The 19,170-nt window shown below is 37.8% G+C and overlaps 2 protein-coding genes across 17 annotated transcripts in view; one reads left to right on the top strand and one right to left on the bottom strand.

Annotated features, from left to right (window-relative positions):
* The first annotated feature begins 528 nt into the window (after positions 1-528).
* Positions 529-19,170, top strand: part of LOC149736129 (uncharacterized) — a 49,443-nt gene continuing 30,801 nt past the window's right edge. For 4 of the 16 annotated variants that reach the window (XM_089879290.1, XM_089879297.1, XM_089879302.1 and 1 more), the window contains exons 1-12: positions 530-1,947; positions 2,335-2,509; positions 5,723-9,663; positions 10,428-10,522; positions 10,657-10,732; positions 11,027-11,143; positions 13,029-13,196; positions 13,565-14,331; positions 14,619-14,781; positions 15,156-15,317; positions 15,665-15,798; positions 16,767-16,840. In XM_089879290.1, coding sequence (XP_089735416.1) covers positions 1,766-1,947; positions 2,335-2,509; positions 5,723-7,096 — 1,731 coding nt within the window. In that variant the 5' untranslated portion in view covers positions 530-1,765 and the 3' untranslated portion in view covers positions 7,097-9,663; positions 10,428-10,522; positions 10,657-10,732; ... (5 more) ...; positions 15,665-15,798; positions 16,767-16,840. Of the gene's footprint in view, positions 1,948-2,334; positions 2,510-5,722; positions 9,664-10,427; positions 10,523-10,656; positions 10,758-11,026; positions 12,780-13,028; positions 13,197-13,564; positions 14,332-14,554; positions 14,782-15,155; positions 15,318-15,664; positions 15,799-16,766; positions 16,841-19,170 lie in introns of all 16 variants that reach the window. The other 12 variants (XM_089879294.1, XM_089879293.1, XM_089879296.1 and 9 more) reach the window with 12 other exon arrangements.
* On the bottom strand, positions 9,046-19,128 carry LOC149736130 (uncharacterized). Its single transcript, XM_089879268.1, has 18 exons — positions 18,777-19,128; positions 18,346-18,385; positions 18,041-18,085; positions 17,151-17,177; positions 16,734-16,829; positions 16,262-16,513; positions 15,660-15,880; positions 15,152-15,315; positions 14,573-14,809; positions 14,088-14,324; positions 13,494-13,760; positions 12,981-13,153; positions 12,237-12,753; positions 11,011-11,601; positions 10,644-10,745; positions 10,278-10,383; positions 9,465-9,650; positions 9,046-9,186 (listed from the first exon to the last, which is right to left on the bottom strand). Exons 1-18 carry the CDS (start codon positions 19,017-19,019, stop codon positions 9,118-9,120), a joined length of 3,573 nt encoding a protein of 1,190 aa, XP_089735394.1. The 5' UTR covers positions 19,020-19,128; the 3' UTR covers positions 9,046-9,117.

Below are 19,170 nucleotides of genomic sequence, written 5' to 3'. Positions count from 1 at the left end.
CCTACTGTACCATCTTACCCCAACCTACTATAAACCACTTTATGACGACACAAGGGTCATTCCCTTGCATTATGACGCCATGTTGTTACAGCGGCAGATGAACTATTGTTCACAAACAATGGGCAACATAAACTTTGTTCGAAACCGCGGTTCGATGGTTGACGTCACAATCGGTAAGTTTGATCAAACGTCACGTGACTACCGGTGGAACTTGAATCGTTGTGAAAATATCCGGTTTCTTTATCGCTACCATGCGGATTAATTTGTATCAATTATGACGTCACAAATGTCACTTTGTCATCTTTTGTTCGCAAACAATTGAAGACGCCTTTAAGAATTTATGTTATGACGTAATGTACTTGTCTGTGACGAAACAAAGATATTTGTTTGGGAATAAGTGAGTCAATTCGAGATCAAAGAACAATTAAAGCGTGTGAGAAATTTATTATGACGTAATAATAAAAGCGGCGCGCGTGTTTCAATAGAAAAGACGTTTCGTCGATTTTTTACTTAAAATTTTTGTATAATAGTGAAAAATCCGGTGAATCTGGTCCCTGGTCTAGTGCTCATTAAGTTGGACGATTTTTGTAGCATTTGCTGAAAGTTGTAGTTTTATCGATTCGGTTTTTTTAGGTTGTTTGTTGGGAAAGCAAGAGAAGCGCGAGAAAAAGGCAGCAAATTCTCTCGTTTTCTGCAGTGTCTGGTTTAGTTGGTGCTGGTAGAACCTGGTGTGAGGGTCGTCGATGGAAAGCGGGAAATATTTGGAAGTCTTGATAAGATAACAATTTATATCTTCGAATACGATAGCGAAGGTTAGGTTAATTAAAACAACGAAGAGAAGGAAATAAATAGAAAAACGACAGTCGTTAAACACGCTACGGGTAAAAACTATTTGAGTGAAAGTGAAAAGCGTGGCTGTCGAACAAAGTGTTAAACACATATTATTGTGACGTCATAATTGGGAAGCGACAGTTGCATTACGTTACGTGAAGCGTGTGTCGGAGCAATTATAATAATTGTAACGTAATTATGGGTCGCAGCTTTTCGTAGAATGCCGCAGAGTGAAATATACACGTGTGTTAGTTGCAAACATGGTGTATATGTTGTTTCTATTATAATTACGTCATATGTAAGTATTATAATGGCATATTTGATTGATGACGTCATTGTAGCGATGTAATCTGCACTATTTTGATAAAAACGAGTTCGGTGTAAAGCGCAAACAGTGTACCGGTTTGGGATAAACGACAAACAGTGTACCGGTTTGTGGAATAAACGACAAACAGTGTACCGCTGCAGATTTTAACCTATGCACAGAAAAAGTAGAATAATTTCAAATCACTCAATGAAGTAATGAATAAAAAAACGTCTGGCTGTAGGCATTCAAAAGGTACTTGTGAAAAATTCGGATAAAGAACAGATGGTATACCATGGATATAGAACGAACAGTTTACCAGTTTACTTCAAATTTAAACCACACACACACGGTTAGTTATTACAGCGAGGGTTTCGTTCAATTTAACTTTAACTCGTTCAACGTGGAGCGTCCTTGGACTTGATGCCCATTCACAATATTTAAGTGTCTGTGACGTCACACTCAGTTCCGGATGAGTGATTTTTGATCTTTTCAGTCAACAACCAAAGTTTGTTTAATTTCTAGTTGGGAAGCTGTTTACGTGGCCGAGTTCAAATAACTTTACTTTCAATTTACTTTGGATCATACTTAACCTTATTACGTCACCAGAAAAAAAGTTTGTTTAAAAAAATGGGTGACGTAACTGAAAATTCTGACGTCATCAAATATTATGCTTCGTCTCCCTTTGATGACGTCATAATCGACAAGACCGCGAAAGTGACGGCCATTACAGTGATTGGAGTATACGCCCTCATCTTTATGACTGGGGTAATTGGCCACTTTTGCGTCATAACCTACTTTGCGGGTGGCAGGTGAGAGTCGTTGTTGCGAAATTTATTAAAATATTTAACATTTTTTACTTTTTTAAAAAAAAAACTAAATTTTTTAAAATCCTAATATATATTTGATATCTATACGATATATTCAAAAATTTTAGATTTTTTTAAATTCTTATTTTTTTTTTCTTCATACAAATATTTTGTTCATTTTTAATTGTATATTAAACCTTCATATTATTTGATTAGGATCGGCATATTCTTATATTTCTGCTATCAGGCATAATGTAAATAATCTCTAAACCCTGTAATGAAAAAACGTCATATATTTCCAACGTTTCGTCTACTAAGAAATATGCATATTGTCCGCAAAAACTATGTAAATGCAACCCATATTATTACTAATTACCTCCCCCCCCACAGACGATGTCGGCCGTCCAATTTCTCAGCCCATCTCATCCTAACCAACCTCAGCTTCACCCAGCTGTTATACCTCCTCCTATGCCTACCACCATCAGCGTATGTTGCTGTGATGGAGATGGCGTCAAGGGAATGGTTCGCAGGCGACGTTGCTTGCAAGATGTTACCATTTCTGCAGGTATTATGTCCTATTACTTTACCAGTCATATAGTGGGTGGGGAAGATGGGACACCTTTAGCACATGTTATCTAAATATCTTAATTGTGTTTTAAACAATTAACAACGGTCTATGGAAGTCGTGAGGAAACAGTTTTATAATTCTTTGAATGTTATTTGTTTACTACCAAACGGAATGAGAAAATAGAATGAAAAAGTGTCCCATCCTTCCCCACCCTCTTATATTTATTCATGCATTATATCAGTAGTATTGAGTGTTGGTGTAGTGAGCCGGAGTAAGATGGATACTGTTAGCACTTCATGTCCCATATTTTTTAACGTTTTTAAGGCCGTTGTTGGGACTTTTTTCATCATCTTTTCTCGTCCTATTTGGTAGTAACAAAAAACGCCTTGTTGATTTTTAAAAACACACTGGAAAACATGGGGTATTGTGCACCCCACCCCACACAACTGTATCCTAAATTTGCTTTAAAAAAGTAGGTTTGGCGAATAGCCAAGTTACGTACAGTATCACGTGACGCAGTTTGCAATCTGACGTCATTTCCACAATTGATCCGCCACCCCCCACAAATATAAACTACAAACACCACCAGATGCATCAGCGTTCCAATTGTTACGCGAATTATCGAATTTCCAACAATTCGTATCCTCTGTGACGTAACAATCACAAACAAGCAATTAAAATCTTAATCGCTTTTCGCTTCGTGATTTACATTGTTCTGCAGTAAGAGGGGCATTATGACGTAACAATCCATTTACTCGATAGTTCGATTAGAACAATGGTGTCGCGCGGCTGGTCTGTGTCTTCTTTGTGACGTAATAAATGGGTCGATCGTTTGTTGAGTTTCTTATTTCAAACAATCGAGTTCTCACGGTGGAAAAATAAATTCGAGTGACGGTTGGGAGGGGTGTGTAAAAGTGTTTTGAGGTTCGGTGTGGCCGTGTTTAAGTGGGATTATATTGTAGTAAGTTGTGCAAATTTTGTCAACATTTTTTCTTTTATATCGTTTCCTTTATTCGTGGCACATACACCTATGCTGACCCTGCACTACTATAGTTCCTCATTTATACGAAAGAAAGGAAGTTGATCCTGCAAATTCGGGGCAATTTTTATTGTGCATCACTGTAAACGTCTTTGGGCAACACTGAGAACACGTGTTAGCTCACTGATAAAATTGTGACGTAACACAGAGCAAATAATCACGTATGCAGATCGAATGAATTGAATATTTGGAATACCATTATGACTGTAGCAATGCTCGAATTAGTAGCTACAATTGTGACGTAACATAAACTTATTATTGAGTGTCTATAAACTGCCTCAGTGGGGTCTAGATGGTAGCACCCTGGGTTTTGGGGTAAGAGACCTACATCCCAGGTCTCAATACCTTCACATATTTCAACATAGGTATAGTTTTGAAAACCACGCGTTCATAGTGTATGTCATAACATCATAATACAAAAGGATTTTTATCAAAGTATCTGAAACAAAGATACAACTATACTGTTCTCACGGTTGTCTGTTACATGGTTTTATTATTCTATACATCGGTAAATTGAGAGTTTTTTATCCGGTTTTGGACGCGTTGTTGCCCGCAGATATTCTTGTACTTTCCGATGACCAATTAAATAATAAACAATCGATTTTTACAAAAGTTCCAAGTATAAAAGTAATTTTGTTTGTTGAAAAGAATTTCTTCTGTTGCGTCATAAGGAAATCGCGCACCCCGCGCGGTGGGTGCAAAAAGAATGCGAAATATTTCATAAATTTCAAAGATTGAGCTGTGTGGTTATTAAATTTATCCAAGCGAAACATGGAGATGAAATTCAAACATTGTTCGCGAATAATGAGCTTTGTGACGTAGCTCTCGGAATATAATTGGCTTTATTTGGCAATATTTGGAAAGTATTAATCAAATACACGTGTACGTTAGGTTGTATTTTGAACCGATGTGTCGTTTTGTAATTAGTTGTAATTAGGTTTGTTTGTTTGTTTTAAAATATAATTTACACTACAGCGTGGTCTCGGTTTAAAAATGTAACAAATCAAAAAATACTTACAATATGGCCTGCGCTGAACAACGTTGGATGTAGATATTTCTTTGTTTGTTCTTATGACATCGAGCCGAAGTGTAAACACAGTCAGTGAAACCCTACAAAACACGCCAAAAAAAGCCTACATCATATAAATCATTCTGAAATATTAATATATTCTCGTAGTTTTGATATTTATTAAATTTAACATTAGCCGCATAAATAGAATTACCCACGTTTGCCAGATGTTGTATATTTCCCATTCCCAGTGGTATATAGTTAGCAATGTGAGTTATATTCTGTATAAATCACATTACACGCTGCCATACATACGGTGACCCGAAATAGAATTTATTCCATGCTTCAAGACAGAAGTGACAAGTCTTGGTTGTAAATTGAAAAATGTAATTCTAACTAAATCAACGATTTCAAATGTAAAAAGTGTATGGTGTCAATTCGTAAGTGGGCACGAGGTGTATGAAACAGAACACCCATAACTACTGTTTGCTGCCCCGCCATGCGAGGATAAATAAGTTACATACGTTTAAAACAACTCTGTATGAAAAGTTTCAGCGTGTTTTATGTAAAATTTTAAAAATATGAGTTTTATAAATTGAGTGTGTTGAAAAACCAGAGGTTCTACAAGTGTACTGTTGTTATAAAAAGTCTCAGAAACCCTGGCTTAAATTATAAAGTAAAAATTAATTTGTTTTTAATCATTTTCTGCTGGGTTTCTTTTAAATGTGATTTCATGCCGTCTTGTGATTGGCTGTCACGCTAATTACGATAAGTCGATTTCAATTAATATTCTCTTGGTAATAATAGGGATTGTCTTCTAACAATCCGGTTTAAAACTAAGTTATATTGTCTTCCCTTATTACGTCACAATCGAAGACAATTTAACGCTCGGATTATTTTCGCGCATGCGCGGATTTGTTTTCAACTTTAATTACGCCATGGTCATCGCGATGACGTAACAATAACTTACACAAGCCCCTAATTCAGGCACATTGTGATTGAACAATGCTTATAATATAACACGTTTCATTTGTTTCTGCGATTACACTAGCAAAGATCAAAACAAAACAATTTTTATTTTTACTTGAAACATTTTGAATAGTTTGATCTTTACTATCGTATTCGAAATATTTAAATTTATAATATTTAACTTTTGTTCCAGACCGCCCTTCTTGGTGTGACGTCACTGAGTCTTTGCGCGATCGCGATTGATCGATTTCGCGCTTCCGGTCACGTGACGAAGTCGTACGAGATCCGGCGCGAGTCTTGGACTTCGGGAATTTGTAAAATAATCCTGGTTTGGATTATTTCCGGTCTACTAGCTGCGCCGGAACTTCTTTTACGCGAAGTCGTCGTCACTTCCGTTCTAGCGGTCGAGTCGAATCGATTGTCTGTTTTCAACGCCGAGCCTATGATTGTGACGTCACAGGAGTACGTCGAGATGCGTCGAAAAGAAGAATTCAATTTTCCCGATCTAACAAAGGCGGGATTGTTACGTGAAGAAAAAGCGATCCCCGCGAAAATATCAACAAGTTTATTCCCGAATCAACAGAATTTATCTCTCGTTGTTCGTTATGACGTATGTGTGGACGGTATGACGTCATGGAAGACAAAATTTCCGCCTTTCATCGGAACTTTCATGGATTATTACGTCACAATACGGAACTGGTGGTGTCTCGCGTTCTACTTCTGCGTCCCAGTTTTTCTCTCTCTGATCCTCGCTATCGTCATATCGCGACGTCTGACGTCATCAGCTCATGACGTCACAAGCCCGGCGTTGACCGCGTACTGTACAACAGAAGGCGACACTTTAACAAGCCAGCGAGGACCTGACGATAGAACGCCAGTTTTGGAAGGACCAAGTTACCAAAGCGGGAGCTTGTTAAGCAATAAAACGCACACAAGTGAGTCGTATCAACACCGTAATGCAGCCATGGATCGCCCGCACGGGTCAAGTCGTCAGCAGCCACGATTGTCACCATTATACTCTAGTGAGGATCTTACAGAACCGGACAGAAGCCCCCTTGTCATCCATTCTAACGGTAGTATTCGAACTATTAACTCACATAGCAGAGTACCTGGATGTGAGATGACTCCGCAGTCGCCACTGTCACCATTATCGCTAGCATGCGCCTCAGGGGTGTCTGTTCTTTCCCTTGCAATGTCAAATACCTGCGGTGGGACGTTAGGCAACTCCTCGCTTCCCCCTCACGGGCATCGAAGGAGCATCAAACGTCGAACAAGCAAAGCCGTGAAAACAACACTAGCTAATATCTCAAGGGAGCGGTCATTCAACTCTCTGATCGTAACTCTTGTACTTTGCTATATGATCACACAACTACCGCAGCTCATTGTCGCCATCTTGCGGACAGAAACAGACGTGTTAAAAATCCTTGAGCCGTACTATGTCTCCCTACTAAAAGATTTGTCGCAGTATTTCTTTACTTTGACATTTTCAGTGAATCCAGTTGTACTTTTCTTCAGTTACAAAGCATACAGAAGATTCTTATCCAGAAAATGCTGCCATTGTGCCTAAGTTTGCACTACAGAACAGATTTAAGACAATTTCAAAAACCTAGACATTTTATGACAGTGAATTTAAACTATTTTTTCAGATCGTATTTTAAGCCTAGGCTAGGCGCCACACCTGGGGTGGTAGGGGGGGCACATTTTACCCTTAAATTTATAACTTGTCTTAAAATACTGGGTAAGATTATAATTTAAGCTGTAATGTGTATTACATGTTTTTATAAGTAGTTTCAAAGGGTAATGTTTAAGTTCTTGGTTTAGAGGAATATTAAACTACCCCCTTGCGGCCTATCCAATATTAATTTAACTTCACATACCAGACTGCAGAGTATGGCAGGTGCACGCGCGATTTTTTTACAGACTTTTGGTGATGGACGCCACAATTTGTCCCACGCACGCCAATTAATTAAACAAAGAAAAAAATACGTATTAAATTAAGTGAGATTTCCTAACGTGGCTTAAAAATGTACATGCTTCGCACCCAGATTTTTAATGATAGCACGCGCGAGATCTCGTCAGGAACTGCCATACTCTGCAGACTGGTTCACATATAGGTACGAAAATAGAGTATTTACAAAAGAGTAAACTGTGCTTCAAACCACATCGTTTTACATGGTTAATTGGTTAGTACGTTATGTAATTTTAGTTTAAAACAGATCTTATATCATATAATACCAATATTTGTAAAGGTATGTATTCAATCAATTATGTTAAGTTTTTGGTTTCAAAATATTTGTTTGTAATTTCATTTAAGGCAAAAATAATGACATACAAGACAATTGTGTTTTCTATTGTCGTTACTTTGTAGAATGTTATGCTTAAAAATTGCTCTTCTGGTAAAAATTGTTTTTTTGGCACTAATTATTGTTGTTGTATACTTGTATTATCTGCCATACTGCAAGACATAATTTTTAAATTTCGTTGATATTCTATTCCATGTAAGTTTATGAGTGAGGCATGCAAAGGGACCTGAGGTTTATGCCAGAGTTGGCCCATTACCCCAACATTGTATGTGCACACTCTATTCTATATGGGTGAGGTCCTACAGTGAGGCATGCCATGGGACCCGAGATTTAGGCCAAAGTTGGCCCATCACCCCTAAAGTTAAAATATCATTGCCTGTTGATGTCTTGCTAGTTGGCGCACACAATTTGAGCGATAAAGTTTAGTTTTTTACCAGAAGATCAATTTTTAATAAATGTGTATTTGTGAAATTCTTTCTTCATTCAATCTTTGTTTGTTTTTGTTCCTGTTACTTTTTATTATTTGTGCGAAACGAACATTATACCGAATAAAAACTGAATTAAAATCAAACAACTTTTTCGTACTTAAATATGATATGTTTTCCAGATTTCAGCCAGTAGTTATTAATGTAATCCAATTGTGATATGTTCTGTGAATCTGGCCCTGATTTAGCGCTCATATTGTTGGACGATTCTCATTGCATCAAAGAGATCAAGGATAAATAAGTAACATATGTGGTATCTTGTAAGCGGGCACGAGGTGTATGAAACAGAACACCCGTGTTATAACGACTGTGGTTGCCCCGTCATGTGAGGACAAATAAGTTACATACGTGGTAACTTATAAGCGGGCACGAGGTGTAGTATATGACAGATGACACAATATTTAAATATAAAACTTTATTAAAAACAATCACAAAATAAATTCAATAATACTGTTGGTGGAACTAGCAGGGCTTGTGATGTCATAGTTACCATGTATGACATCACAACAACAATTAATACTAATAAAGATAATACTTTTGAACCCCTATAATTTGCTATGGTAGTAACAAAGATCATTCTATTCTGTATGGGTGAGGACCTGGGATTTAGGCCATTTGGCCCATTACCTTCAAAGAGCATTAAGTGCCAAACTGTTTTAAATACAGGGAAGGCAGGGATAGTTAGACGCGTATCTCCATAAAAATGGTGCCAATGTTTATTGATTTAGGTAGGGTAACATTTTTGGGGGCTCCTACCCACCCTGCCACTCCTGGTTTGACGCCAATCACAATAGCCTTTGTTACAAGGCAGTTGTTACTGTTTCCTCATTGACAGTTATGTATGACGCCTCTTTCAACATGCAACGCATCTGTGGAGTAATGTATGGACTTTAATAATGTTATTGCATGTTGGTATATGTGTGGTGGTGTCTAACTGTCTGTTTAATGATGGCATAAGGGTTACATGCGTATGTTACTGATGTGAATATATAGTGTTTTTCATATATATATGAGACTTTTTATATATATGTACATCTTTACTGATATTATGGCTCTTAAGTATTAGGTTACGTGAAGCCTTTAATAATATTACCCCCTTATAACCCTTATATTATAAAACATCCCCCCCCCTCCCCCCACCACTCACCCAAGCAAAGAACGCGGCCGCTCCTTTACTCTTCGCTTGCACTGTCTCAATATCCAGCCCCGATAATTTGCGTTCGACATCCCGTCGTATTTCGGCTGTTACGTCACCGGGGGCACTATGGCGCACTCGTCTCGTGATCGCTTGTTTGCCCATCTTCCCCACCAAGTTCTGGACGTCATTCCAATTCTAAATATATAAGGTAATTGTATATGTTGTGCAATCAGGTGTATTATAAAGGTGGAAGAGATCTTCCAACATTTGTTAATTGTGTGATCTTAGAGATGTTTTAATTGCCATACAGAAACACAAACTACTTTAAGGGGATCCCTATACTTTTACTATCATTAGAATTTCTGAATTTAAATTTAAAGGTACTCTTGGTATAACTGGACAGCGAGCATGAGGTGTATGAATACACCATGTGTGTCTGGTGTACAAGAAGACACCGATGTTATAACTTGACAGCGAGCATGAGGTGTATGAATACACCATGTACCTCTGGTGTATAAGAAAACATCCATGTTATAACCCAACAGTGAACATGAGGTGTATGAATACATCATGTGTGTCTGGTGTATAAGAAGACACCCATGTTATAACTTGACAGCGAGCATGAGGTGTATGAATACACCATGAGTGTCTGATGTATAAGAAGACACCCATGTTATAACTTGACAGCGAGCATGAGGTGTATGAATACACCATGAGTGTCTGATGTATAAGAAGACACCTATGTTATAACATGACAGTGAGCATGAGGTGTATGAATGCATAATATGCAGTACAGTATATATTTAACACAACGCAACTCACAGTGCAATCCCGTTCACAGTCTCCTAACATCATAAGAGCTGCCGTCATCACGGTATGCACGTCACTTGGTGGGTAGGGGTAACGATGAATCTCCGATATCAACGATCTAACATTGACATTACATAATTTTAATTATTTTTTTTCAAATAGGTTAGCGAAGATCAAATTAATTAAAGAACGAAGAAAAGGGAATCAACAGTAAAACAACAGTCATTATACACACGCTGCGGTAAAAATCTATGCAGGTAAAAAAATAAAAAAGCGATACTTGAGAAAAAATTTGAACAAAAACCCTAAAACCTATAGAGATAAAAAACCGGTATTTCAGATAAAAAATGAACAAAAAACCTTTAAGTAAATTCCCACCTGTTCATTCCAGAAATGGCCTCCCTTAGCCTACTCAACTCCTTGAGGTGAAAAAGTTGTTCCTTCGCCATCTCATACTCAGGATCGAGGTCAGTGATGTAACTGAACATAGAAGTATTTAATTGTATTCTATATGTATATAGGTCCTCGGTCGGTGATGTAGCAGGAGATTGAGGTGATTTTACGTAAATATCGTTTAGCCCAAAGCAGTTTTAACCAATAAAATAATGAACTTTTAATATTATAAAAAAATAAAAATGACAACAAAATTATTGCCCTTTCCCCCCTTAATAACCCTATTGCAGCCTAGTAAATCTCCATAGCCTAGATTTACAATCAGGATATAATTTATTTATAAACCACCCACCCTCCATACTCCACAGCATCAACCGTCTTCTCCAACATGAAGATATCTCTCCTCGCAATTCCTTCTTTAAGATCCTTCCTATGTTGAGCTATAGTGAGTTGGTCGAATAATTCCTCAGCATCACTGAATAAAGGTATATCGTCACTGGGGTAACTACTGTTCTCACATACATCCATAGCATTCTGTAGTTCATCTATATCTCTGGATTCGATAGCTAGTTGTAACTTCGCAGTGAGTTCCCCGATCTCCTCTTTTCTCTTCGCTTCTTCTTCTAGTCGCCTTTTTTCCGCTTTCTCTTCCTTTCGTTTAATCTTTTTCAATTTCTCTAGTGTTCGGTGCGCCTTTTCAAGGAGCTCCTCTTCCCCAGGCACCATTGCTTCTATAAAAGCTTGAATCTCTTTCTCTAAAGCTTCAATATCTCGACCTCTTATTGCTTTCCTGAGCCCAGTCCTTCGAGCCGCTGGGTCCAAGAACACGGCTAATTCCTGCGCTTCTATAAGCAACTGATCATCAGGAAATGGACCATTCTTCACAATTTTAATGGCGTTCATTACTTCTTTGTAATCTTTCATTCCCATTGCTGCTCTTAACCTACAGAACATATTGTTAATTCAATTTAATCATAAGGACCTTCAGGGGCCTAACAATTGGGGTGATACAATAAATAAATGAATGAATGTTACTTATTTATTCTAGTGGACCAGAGACACCTACATTTATAATAGACCTCCATAAAAATGTCCTGCTTTATGACACTCATTTCCTTTTTATAGTGACACCTAAAACCATCATAACAGACAAAGCATGCAACAACAGCCATACACATAGTTTTATAACACAAGTCGTTATAAAACACACAATCCACTCCTCTTTATAACACAAGGGTTCTTTGTGTACGTTGCAAAACACACAACTTACAAGTTGCATCCCTAGCTTTATAACAAACGTTTTCTTTTCACAAGTTACAAAACACACACCCCACACCTTTATACCACAAGGTTTCTTTCTAGAGTCTTAGCCTACAACCAGTGGTGCAGCTAGAAGGGTTTGGGAGGTTGCAACTTTCCCTCTTTAGAACAATATCAAATAAAATTAACAAAAAAATAATCAAAAAAACATTTTTAAACCCCACTCATATTTTACTGGCTGCACCACTGCTTATAACACACAAGCCAGACCTTTCTTTACACAATTTTTTTTAGTACAAGTTACAAACACAGCAATACCTTGTTTGCCCAATTTTCATCTCGTTCACTTTTTCCTTGAGTTCCTCCGTGTTCATGGTTGCCGTGGTGAGCATGACATCATCAGCGGGGAGAAACACGCCGTCAAACTCCGAGGCCGAGTCTTTTAGCTTCGACATTACTCTCACACCTTCTTCTAACTTGTCCAACTCGTCGGGGATTTGTGGAAGTTGTAACAATGGCCTTGTTGCAACCAATTCATCTAATATTGAATGCTTGCGCTTCAGGGAGTGCAGGATTGCTCTGGAATCGTCTAAAACTCTTGTATCGTCTGCCGTCATCTCGAAATTGGGGTCAGCGCTTAGTTCGACCATCTGCTCGATTAAGTCCGATAATTGAGGCAGGTTCTCTGCTGCCACCATGCGGGTGATTGCACTCTTTATCGACTCCATTCGCTTACGATAGTCGAGTCTACCTCGTATCTGATCTAACTCGGTCTTCGCTCGCAGCAACATGGCTTCATCTATTTCCTCCCCGGCCGATGCGAGGTTTTCCAACGCTGGGGATTATCAAGGAATTAAATGAGTAAATGAATGAAAGAATGATTGAGTGAATTGATACTATGTATGTTTGATCATTTCCTCCTTAAACGAATGACTGCAAATTTATATTTATTGTATCACAGGTGTTCTGTTTCATACACCTCGTGCCAACTTTATTCATTATAATGAATATAAATTATAAATATTATTTTACATAAAAGCCAATTACCATAAAAGCCAATACCTTTAATCATGTTAGCCATAACGGCCACATCTCCCACATTTCTTGCAGCTTGCAACCTCCACATGGCGTCCCCTTTAGCGCGATGCAATCTTTCTTTTTCCTTCAACTTTTGCAACAACTCGTCAGCTCGTGCAACGTCGCCTGTTTTGTCCACAAGCTGGAGCCCTGGAGTTCTGGGGAATAAAAGAAAAAGGCAACAGTTTATATTGTTTTCATGTTTGTAAACTTAAATACTATATGTATACGATATGGCATATATGTTTGTCTGGCGTCCTGGCACAATGGTTGGCATGCCAAGTGTTGCGGGTTCGAGGCACGCCGCTGCTACCATTGTAGGCATATGTGGTTTCAAAGTTCAAATTATCAGCCATACAGATAAAAACAATCACCCACAAAGTTACATAGGTAGTAACTCTTAAGTGAGGTGTATTTCGAACCTATGTTATAACGACTGGCGTTTTCCTGCTTTGAATGCTCGTTGTATTTACTTCTACTACATATGGTACAAGTCACCTAAAAACAGCGATCGCTTCCAATAGTTTCCCCGCATCTTCCTTATCCATTATCTCCCTCATCTGTTGCAGAAGTTGGTCCTCTCGCTCCACAATCTTCAACAGCTTCTCCCCTCCTCTTATCTGCTCCTCCTCCACTCCTAAGTGGGAGCAGCGTCTCAGCGAATCACGGAGCTCCCCTGCGTCACGTGACTGGGAGGCATCGAGAAGTCGTTCAAGCGCGATTTCTCTTTCTTTACGGCGTTCTTCGTTCAATTCATTGAGAACACTGAAGATGGTTACATCATATTAAAAACTTTGTCTGAATGCTTACACAATTTTACTTTCTATGTGGGTGTGGTTCTAAATTTAGGCAAGATTTGTCCCAATATCCTCTTACAAAACCCCCATAAACACAAAGTCTCTGACATTACTACTGTGTTCCCATTACCCCAAAGTACATATATCCCACATAGACACAACATTTCTTACATATATCCCACATAGACACAACATTTCTTACATATATCCCACATAGACACAACATTTCTTACATATATCCAACATAGACACAACATTTCTTACATATATCCCACATAGACACAACATTTCTCACATCATTGCTTTCTCTACGTCCCCATCCAAGTCTGGCATCCCCGATTCTTCGAAGTGATCAAGAGCAGTTTGGATGAGACTCGCTTCTCTTTGTTCCACGGACTCCCTCAGAGCCGTCTTCAGCTCCTCCTGAGATCTTCCTTTCAACTTCCGATCTTCCTTAATCTTATCAAGGGCTTGGATGGCAGCGATGAGATCTACATCCGTCTTCATTTGATCAACAGGAAGGTTCAACTCCCTGAATGGTAGGTCGTAATTAATGACATAAAATACTTGTTTAGTTGCATTGTTTGATGGAGAAAATGAATAATGAAGATCACAGCAGGGAATATCTGTATGGTTGATAATTTGGACAACCTATTAGTAACCACTGGGTTGGAGCAATTGTCATTAAGCGTCTTCAAATATGCCTACAATGCCAATTTCAAGTTATTTATCACAAAAATTAAACTTTATTGGTTAAAATAGAACATTCTCCATACACACCTAAACTTAGCAATCGAAGCAAGCAAATCTTCTTCCTTCATATCAGTCACAGCTTTCTTCAACCGAGATTTTGCTTCACTTCGTTGCCATTGTAGTTTGATGCACCTCTGGTAGACACCCGTGTCATCCTTTATATCTAACTCTTCAAACCTCTTTGCATAATCCTCCATGGCTACGACGTCTCTTTGTTCCACAGACCCCTCCAACAGGTACAGCGCTCTTTTCCATTTGTTTAAACTGAGAAGATATGAAAATGATAAAACTACTTTAATTGGAAATATTTAATTTTCAAACTGATTCTAAACTAAAAAAAATTAATAAGTTTAACCTATTACCCAAAAGCTTATTTTCATTTGTTTAAACTAATAAGTTTTTTATTGTGATGAAAGATTTTTTCTGGTAATTATTTAACAAAAAACTTTTGTATTGACACACTAAAGGCAATTGAAATTGGGAATATCTTGATAACAAAAATTAAGTATTTTGAAACTTTTTTCGGAAGTTTTCATCTTTTAAAAATCTTTTTTTTTCTATGAAAACCCATTAAGAAAAACAGTCAAACTTCAATATTTGACCCACGTAGTTTCAGCGGTCTCCAATAGCTGATCATCCACAGCGAAGATGGACGGACACTTCGCTTGTTTGATCGTAAACTCCAAAACATCAATCTTCCCAAGTCCGATCGCATCTTTTATCATGTCCTCCTTCTCCATGACCCCTCTCCAAGATTCACTCGAGATCTCCTGTAAGAAAAAGATGGAAATAGTTTTATTATATTTTGAAAAAAAAGAAACAATTTTGTTGTTTTTTTTGAGATCTCTAAAAAAAGATTTTTTCTTATATGATATTTATTTGATGGATAGCGAATGTAAATGTGAAACTAAACAGCATCATTAACAAAATAATTTTATTATACCAATGTTTCATCTCGACATCATATAAGTGGTGAAATCATAAGCAATGACATTATAAGAAATGACATCATAAGGAATGACATCATCAGTATGTGACATTAATTAAGTAATGACATCATTAGTAATGACATCATCAGTATGTGACATCATAATCAATACCATCACACACTCACTTTAGCAGATCTGAGCGACACAGCGCTGATCGAAGTTTCCACATCATGTGACCTCCTTCTTCTGATACAACAACACCAGATCAAAAATATGATGACCAGGAATATTACGATCACAACCGCGAGGATAATTATGAAAATTGTAAGTTCTATACATGTCGCTGGGGGGGGTAAGATGGCTGTGGGGGTGGCAGTGGGAGCTGTGGTGGGGTCTGTTGTTGGTTCTGCGGTGGATTAGTGTTAGTGGGTCTAAAGACTTGGGTTAAGTCCCTAAAAGTGCGTCACATTTGATTATGGTTCTCATTTAATTTTGGGACCCATTTGATTTTGGGATCCATTTGATTATGGGTCCCATTTGGTTGTGGGATCCATTTAATTACGGGTCTCATTTGATTGTGGGTCACATTTTACTGGTTTATTTAAAGTATTAAAAGTATATGTGACGAATGTACTTCTATTTCTTAAGTTTAATAGCTATTAACAGTTAATAATAATCTTTTTGTGTTAAATAATCTTCGCTATTACCCCATGTTTAATATTGGGGTTGCTATAAAAAGGGATTCATTGCCCTTTGCGTTCTACACATAGTCTGTTTAGCCATTTACCTCTTGTAGTTTCTGTTGTTTCATCTGTAGTGACTTCTGTTGTTGTTGTTTGTTTTTGTGTTGTTGCTTCTGTGGGTTTAACAGTTGTAGCAGGGGTGGTAGGGGGGGTTGTGGCCGCTGGTGTTGTGACTAGTATTGTAGTGGTGGCACCAGGAGTTGTGGCCTCAACCGTCGTGACAACTGGCGTGGTATCTTGAACTGTTGTCGTCTCAACGAATGTTGTGTTTTCGAAGAAAGATGCCGTTGTTGTTTCTATTGGCATATATATAAGATTTCCATAAATGAAAAAAGAAAAAATTCCAGTATAACTTAAATAAATGTAACTTATTTATCCTCACATGGCGGGGCATTGACAGACGTTATAACACGGGTGTTCTGTTTCATACACCTCGTGCCTGCTTACAAGTTACTATGTATGCAATGGTTTTGTTATTTATTTGAAGTTTCATTTGTTCTTATACATTAAACTTACCTGGAGTAGTAAAATTACTTTCTCCCGTTGTAGTTTCAACTGTCACACAAACGCATGACGTAGATTGTTCTGGTGTTGCCGCTGTTGTGACCTCAGCTATCAAGCACGTAAGTGTTAACATTTTTACTTGCGACATATATATAAATATGTGCATATACAATGTTGGGGTGTTGGACCCAAATTTCAGTTTCCATGGCATGCCTCACTGTAGGACCTCACCCATATAGAATAGAATGTGCATATACAATGTTGGGGTAATGGGCCAACTCTGGGTTTAATCCCAGGTCCCATGGCATGCCTCACTGTAGGACCTCACCCATATAGAATAACTATGCAATAAACCTTACAAAAATGAAACTGCAGCCTGTAATAAAAACTCTGTTATAAACATATTTACTCATATTGTTGTTGACTTACCATCAGTGACGTTTTCGATGTTTGAGACTGAAAAACAAAAGTAAGACGGTTCATGCTTTCATTCTTTATCGTCTCATTTGGTAGTAAACAAAGAATTTTTACTGAATTATAACCGTATCCTCACAACTCTAAAATACCGTTGGTAATCCATCTTACCCACAGTACTATATATCTATCTTACCCCACAGTACTATATATCCATCTTACCCCACAGTACTATATATCCATCTTACCCCACAGAACTATATATCCATCTTACCCCACAGAACTATATATCCATCTTACCCCACAGAACTATATATCCATCTTACCCCACAGTACTATATATCTATCTTACCCCACAGTACTATATATCCATCTTACCCCACAGTAATATATATCCATCTTACCCCACAGAACTATATATCCATCTTACCCCACAGTACTATATATCCATCTTACCCCACAGAACTATATATCCATCTTACCCCACAGTACTATATATCTATCTTACCCCACAGTACTATATATCCATCTTACCCCACAGGACTATATATCCATCTTACCCCACAGTACTATATATCTATCTTACCCCACAGTACTATATATCCATCTTACCCCACAGTACTAAATATCCATCTTACCCCACAGAACTATATATCCATCTTACCCCACAGTACTATATATCCATTCTACCCCACAGTAATATACATCCATCTTACCCCACAGTACTATATATCCATCTTACCCCACAGTAATATATATCCATCTTACCCCACAGTACTATATATTCATCTTACCCCACAGAACTATATATCCATCTTACCCCACAGTACTATATATCCATCTTACCCCACAGTACTATATATCCATCTTACCCCAAAACTACAGATACATATATTCCAACATACCTTCGTCAATTGTCGTGTTTGTCTCGGTGCACGTGCATATTGTTTCTGTGATGTCATAATAATAGTGATGTTTTAATAATAGTGATGTCATAATAATAGTGATGTCATAATAATAGTGATGTTTTAATAATAGTGATGTCATAATAATAGTGATGTCATAATAATAGTGATGTCATAATATTAGTGATGTCATAATAATAGTAATGTCATAATAATAGTGATGTTATTACAATAGTGATGTCATAATAATAGTGATGTCATAAAAATAGTGATGTCATGATATTCACAATATTCCGCCCACTTACCCGTTTGTGCTTGTCGACGATCTCTTTCGTGGAAGGGTTCCTAAAACACGTAATTATTACCTTACTAAAATTGATCTATGTCTAGTATTTATCCTCGCATGGTGGGTAACGACACTCGTTTTAACACAAGTGTTTTATTCTATACACCTCGTACCCGATTGTGAGTTACCGCGCGTGTAACTTTGTGGGTGATTACTTTGGGGATTTTTTACCCGTAAGGGACCGCTGGGTTGGAGCAATTTCAGAAGTGTTGACAGGCGTACGCTTGGTAACAGGCCAACTCTGGCCAAAATCCCACGTCCCATGCCATCCCTTCATATAGATTAGGTTGTAATGAATAACATCTTTGGCCCTAATTCGGGTTACATAGCAGGCCACACTCTCACACCTAACCCATATATAATAATAGCTTTTAATAAATATCCACTTACCTGTTCTACTATTTCTTGCGCAACTTCATTCACAGATTCCAGTTGTTGCTTCTCGTTTGCCAAACTTGTCGCCAGCCATTTCCCCTCCGTGTATAAAAACACGGGGGGACAAATTATAACTAACACAAGCCCAATCCCAATGAATAAGTTATAACATGAGAAATCTTTCACATTTAGTTTCACTGGCTCTTTCCAGTAATCCAAGTCTGACACCGAACTCACGAGTTTTCGTCTTTTAACCATTGTTTGGCTTCTTCGTTACTTTTGATCCATTTTAGTTTAGTAATTAAGCATATCCTTCCAAACCCAGCACTAGATAAACACTTCGTGCTTCAGATATTTAGTGCTACGGCCAACATCTGTTAAAAAACAACTTTAAACCAACGATTTGTTT

The sequence above is a fragment of the Ciona robusta genome, chromosome 5 (genome assembly GCF_009617815.1).
Source record: "Ciona robusta chromosome 5, ASM961781v2".
NCBI classification, from domain to species: Eukaryota; Metazoa; Chordata; class Ascidiacea; order Phlebobranchia; family Cionidae; genus Ciona; species Ciona robusta.
This window is presented reverse-complemented; position numbering and strand designations above follow the sequence as displayed.

What these genes read in the sequence shown, in the direction of transcription:
- LOC149736130 (XM_089879268.1), bottom strand. Translation starts at nt 19,019, where the DNA reads ATGGTTAAAAGACGAAAACTCGTGAGTTCGGTGTCAGACTTGGATTAC. An exon ending in GACGTAGAGAAAGCAATGAT is followed by an intron (nt 13,761 to 14,087) that starts GTGAGAAATGTT and finishes AACCATCTTCAG; the next exon opens with TGTTCTCAATGAATTGAACG. An exon ending in GATGCTGTGGAGTATGGAGG is followed by an intron (nt 10,746 to 11,010) that starts GTGGGTGGTTTA and finishes TTCTATGTTCAG; the next exon opens with TTACATCACTGACCTCGATC.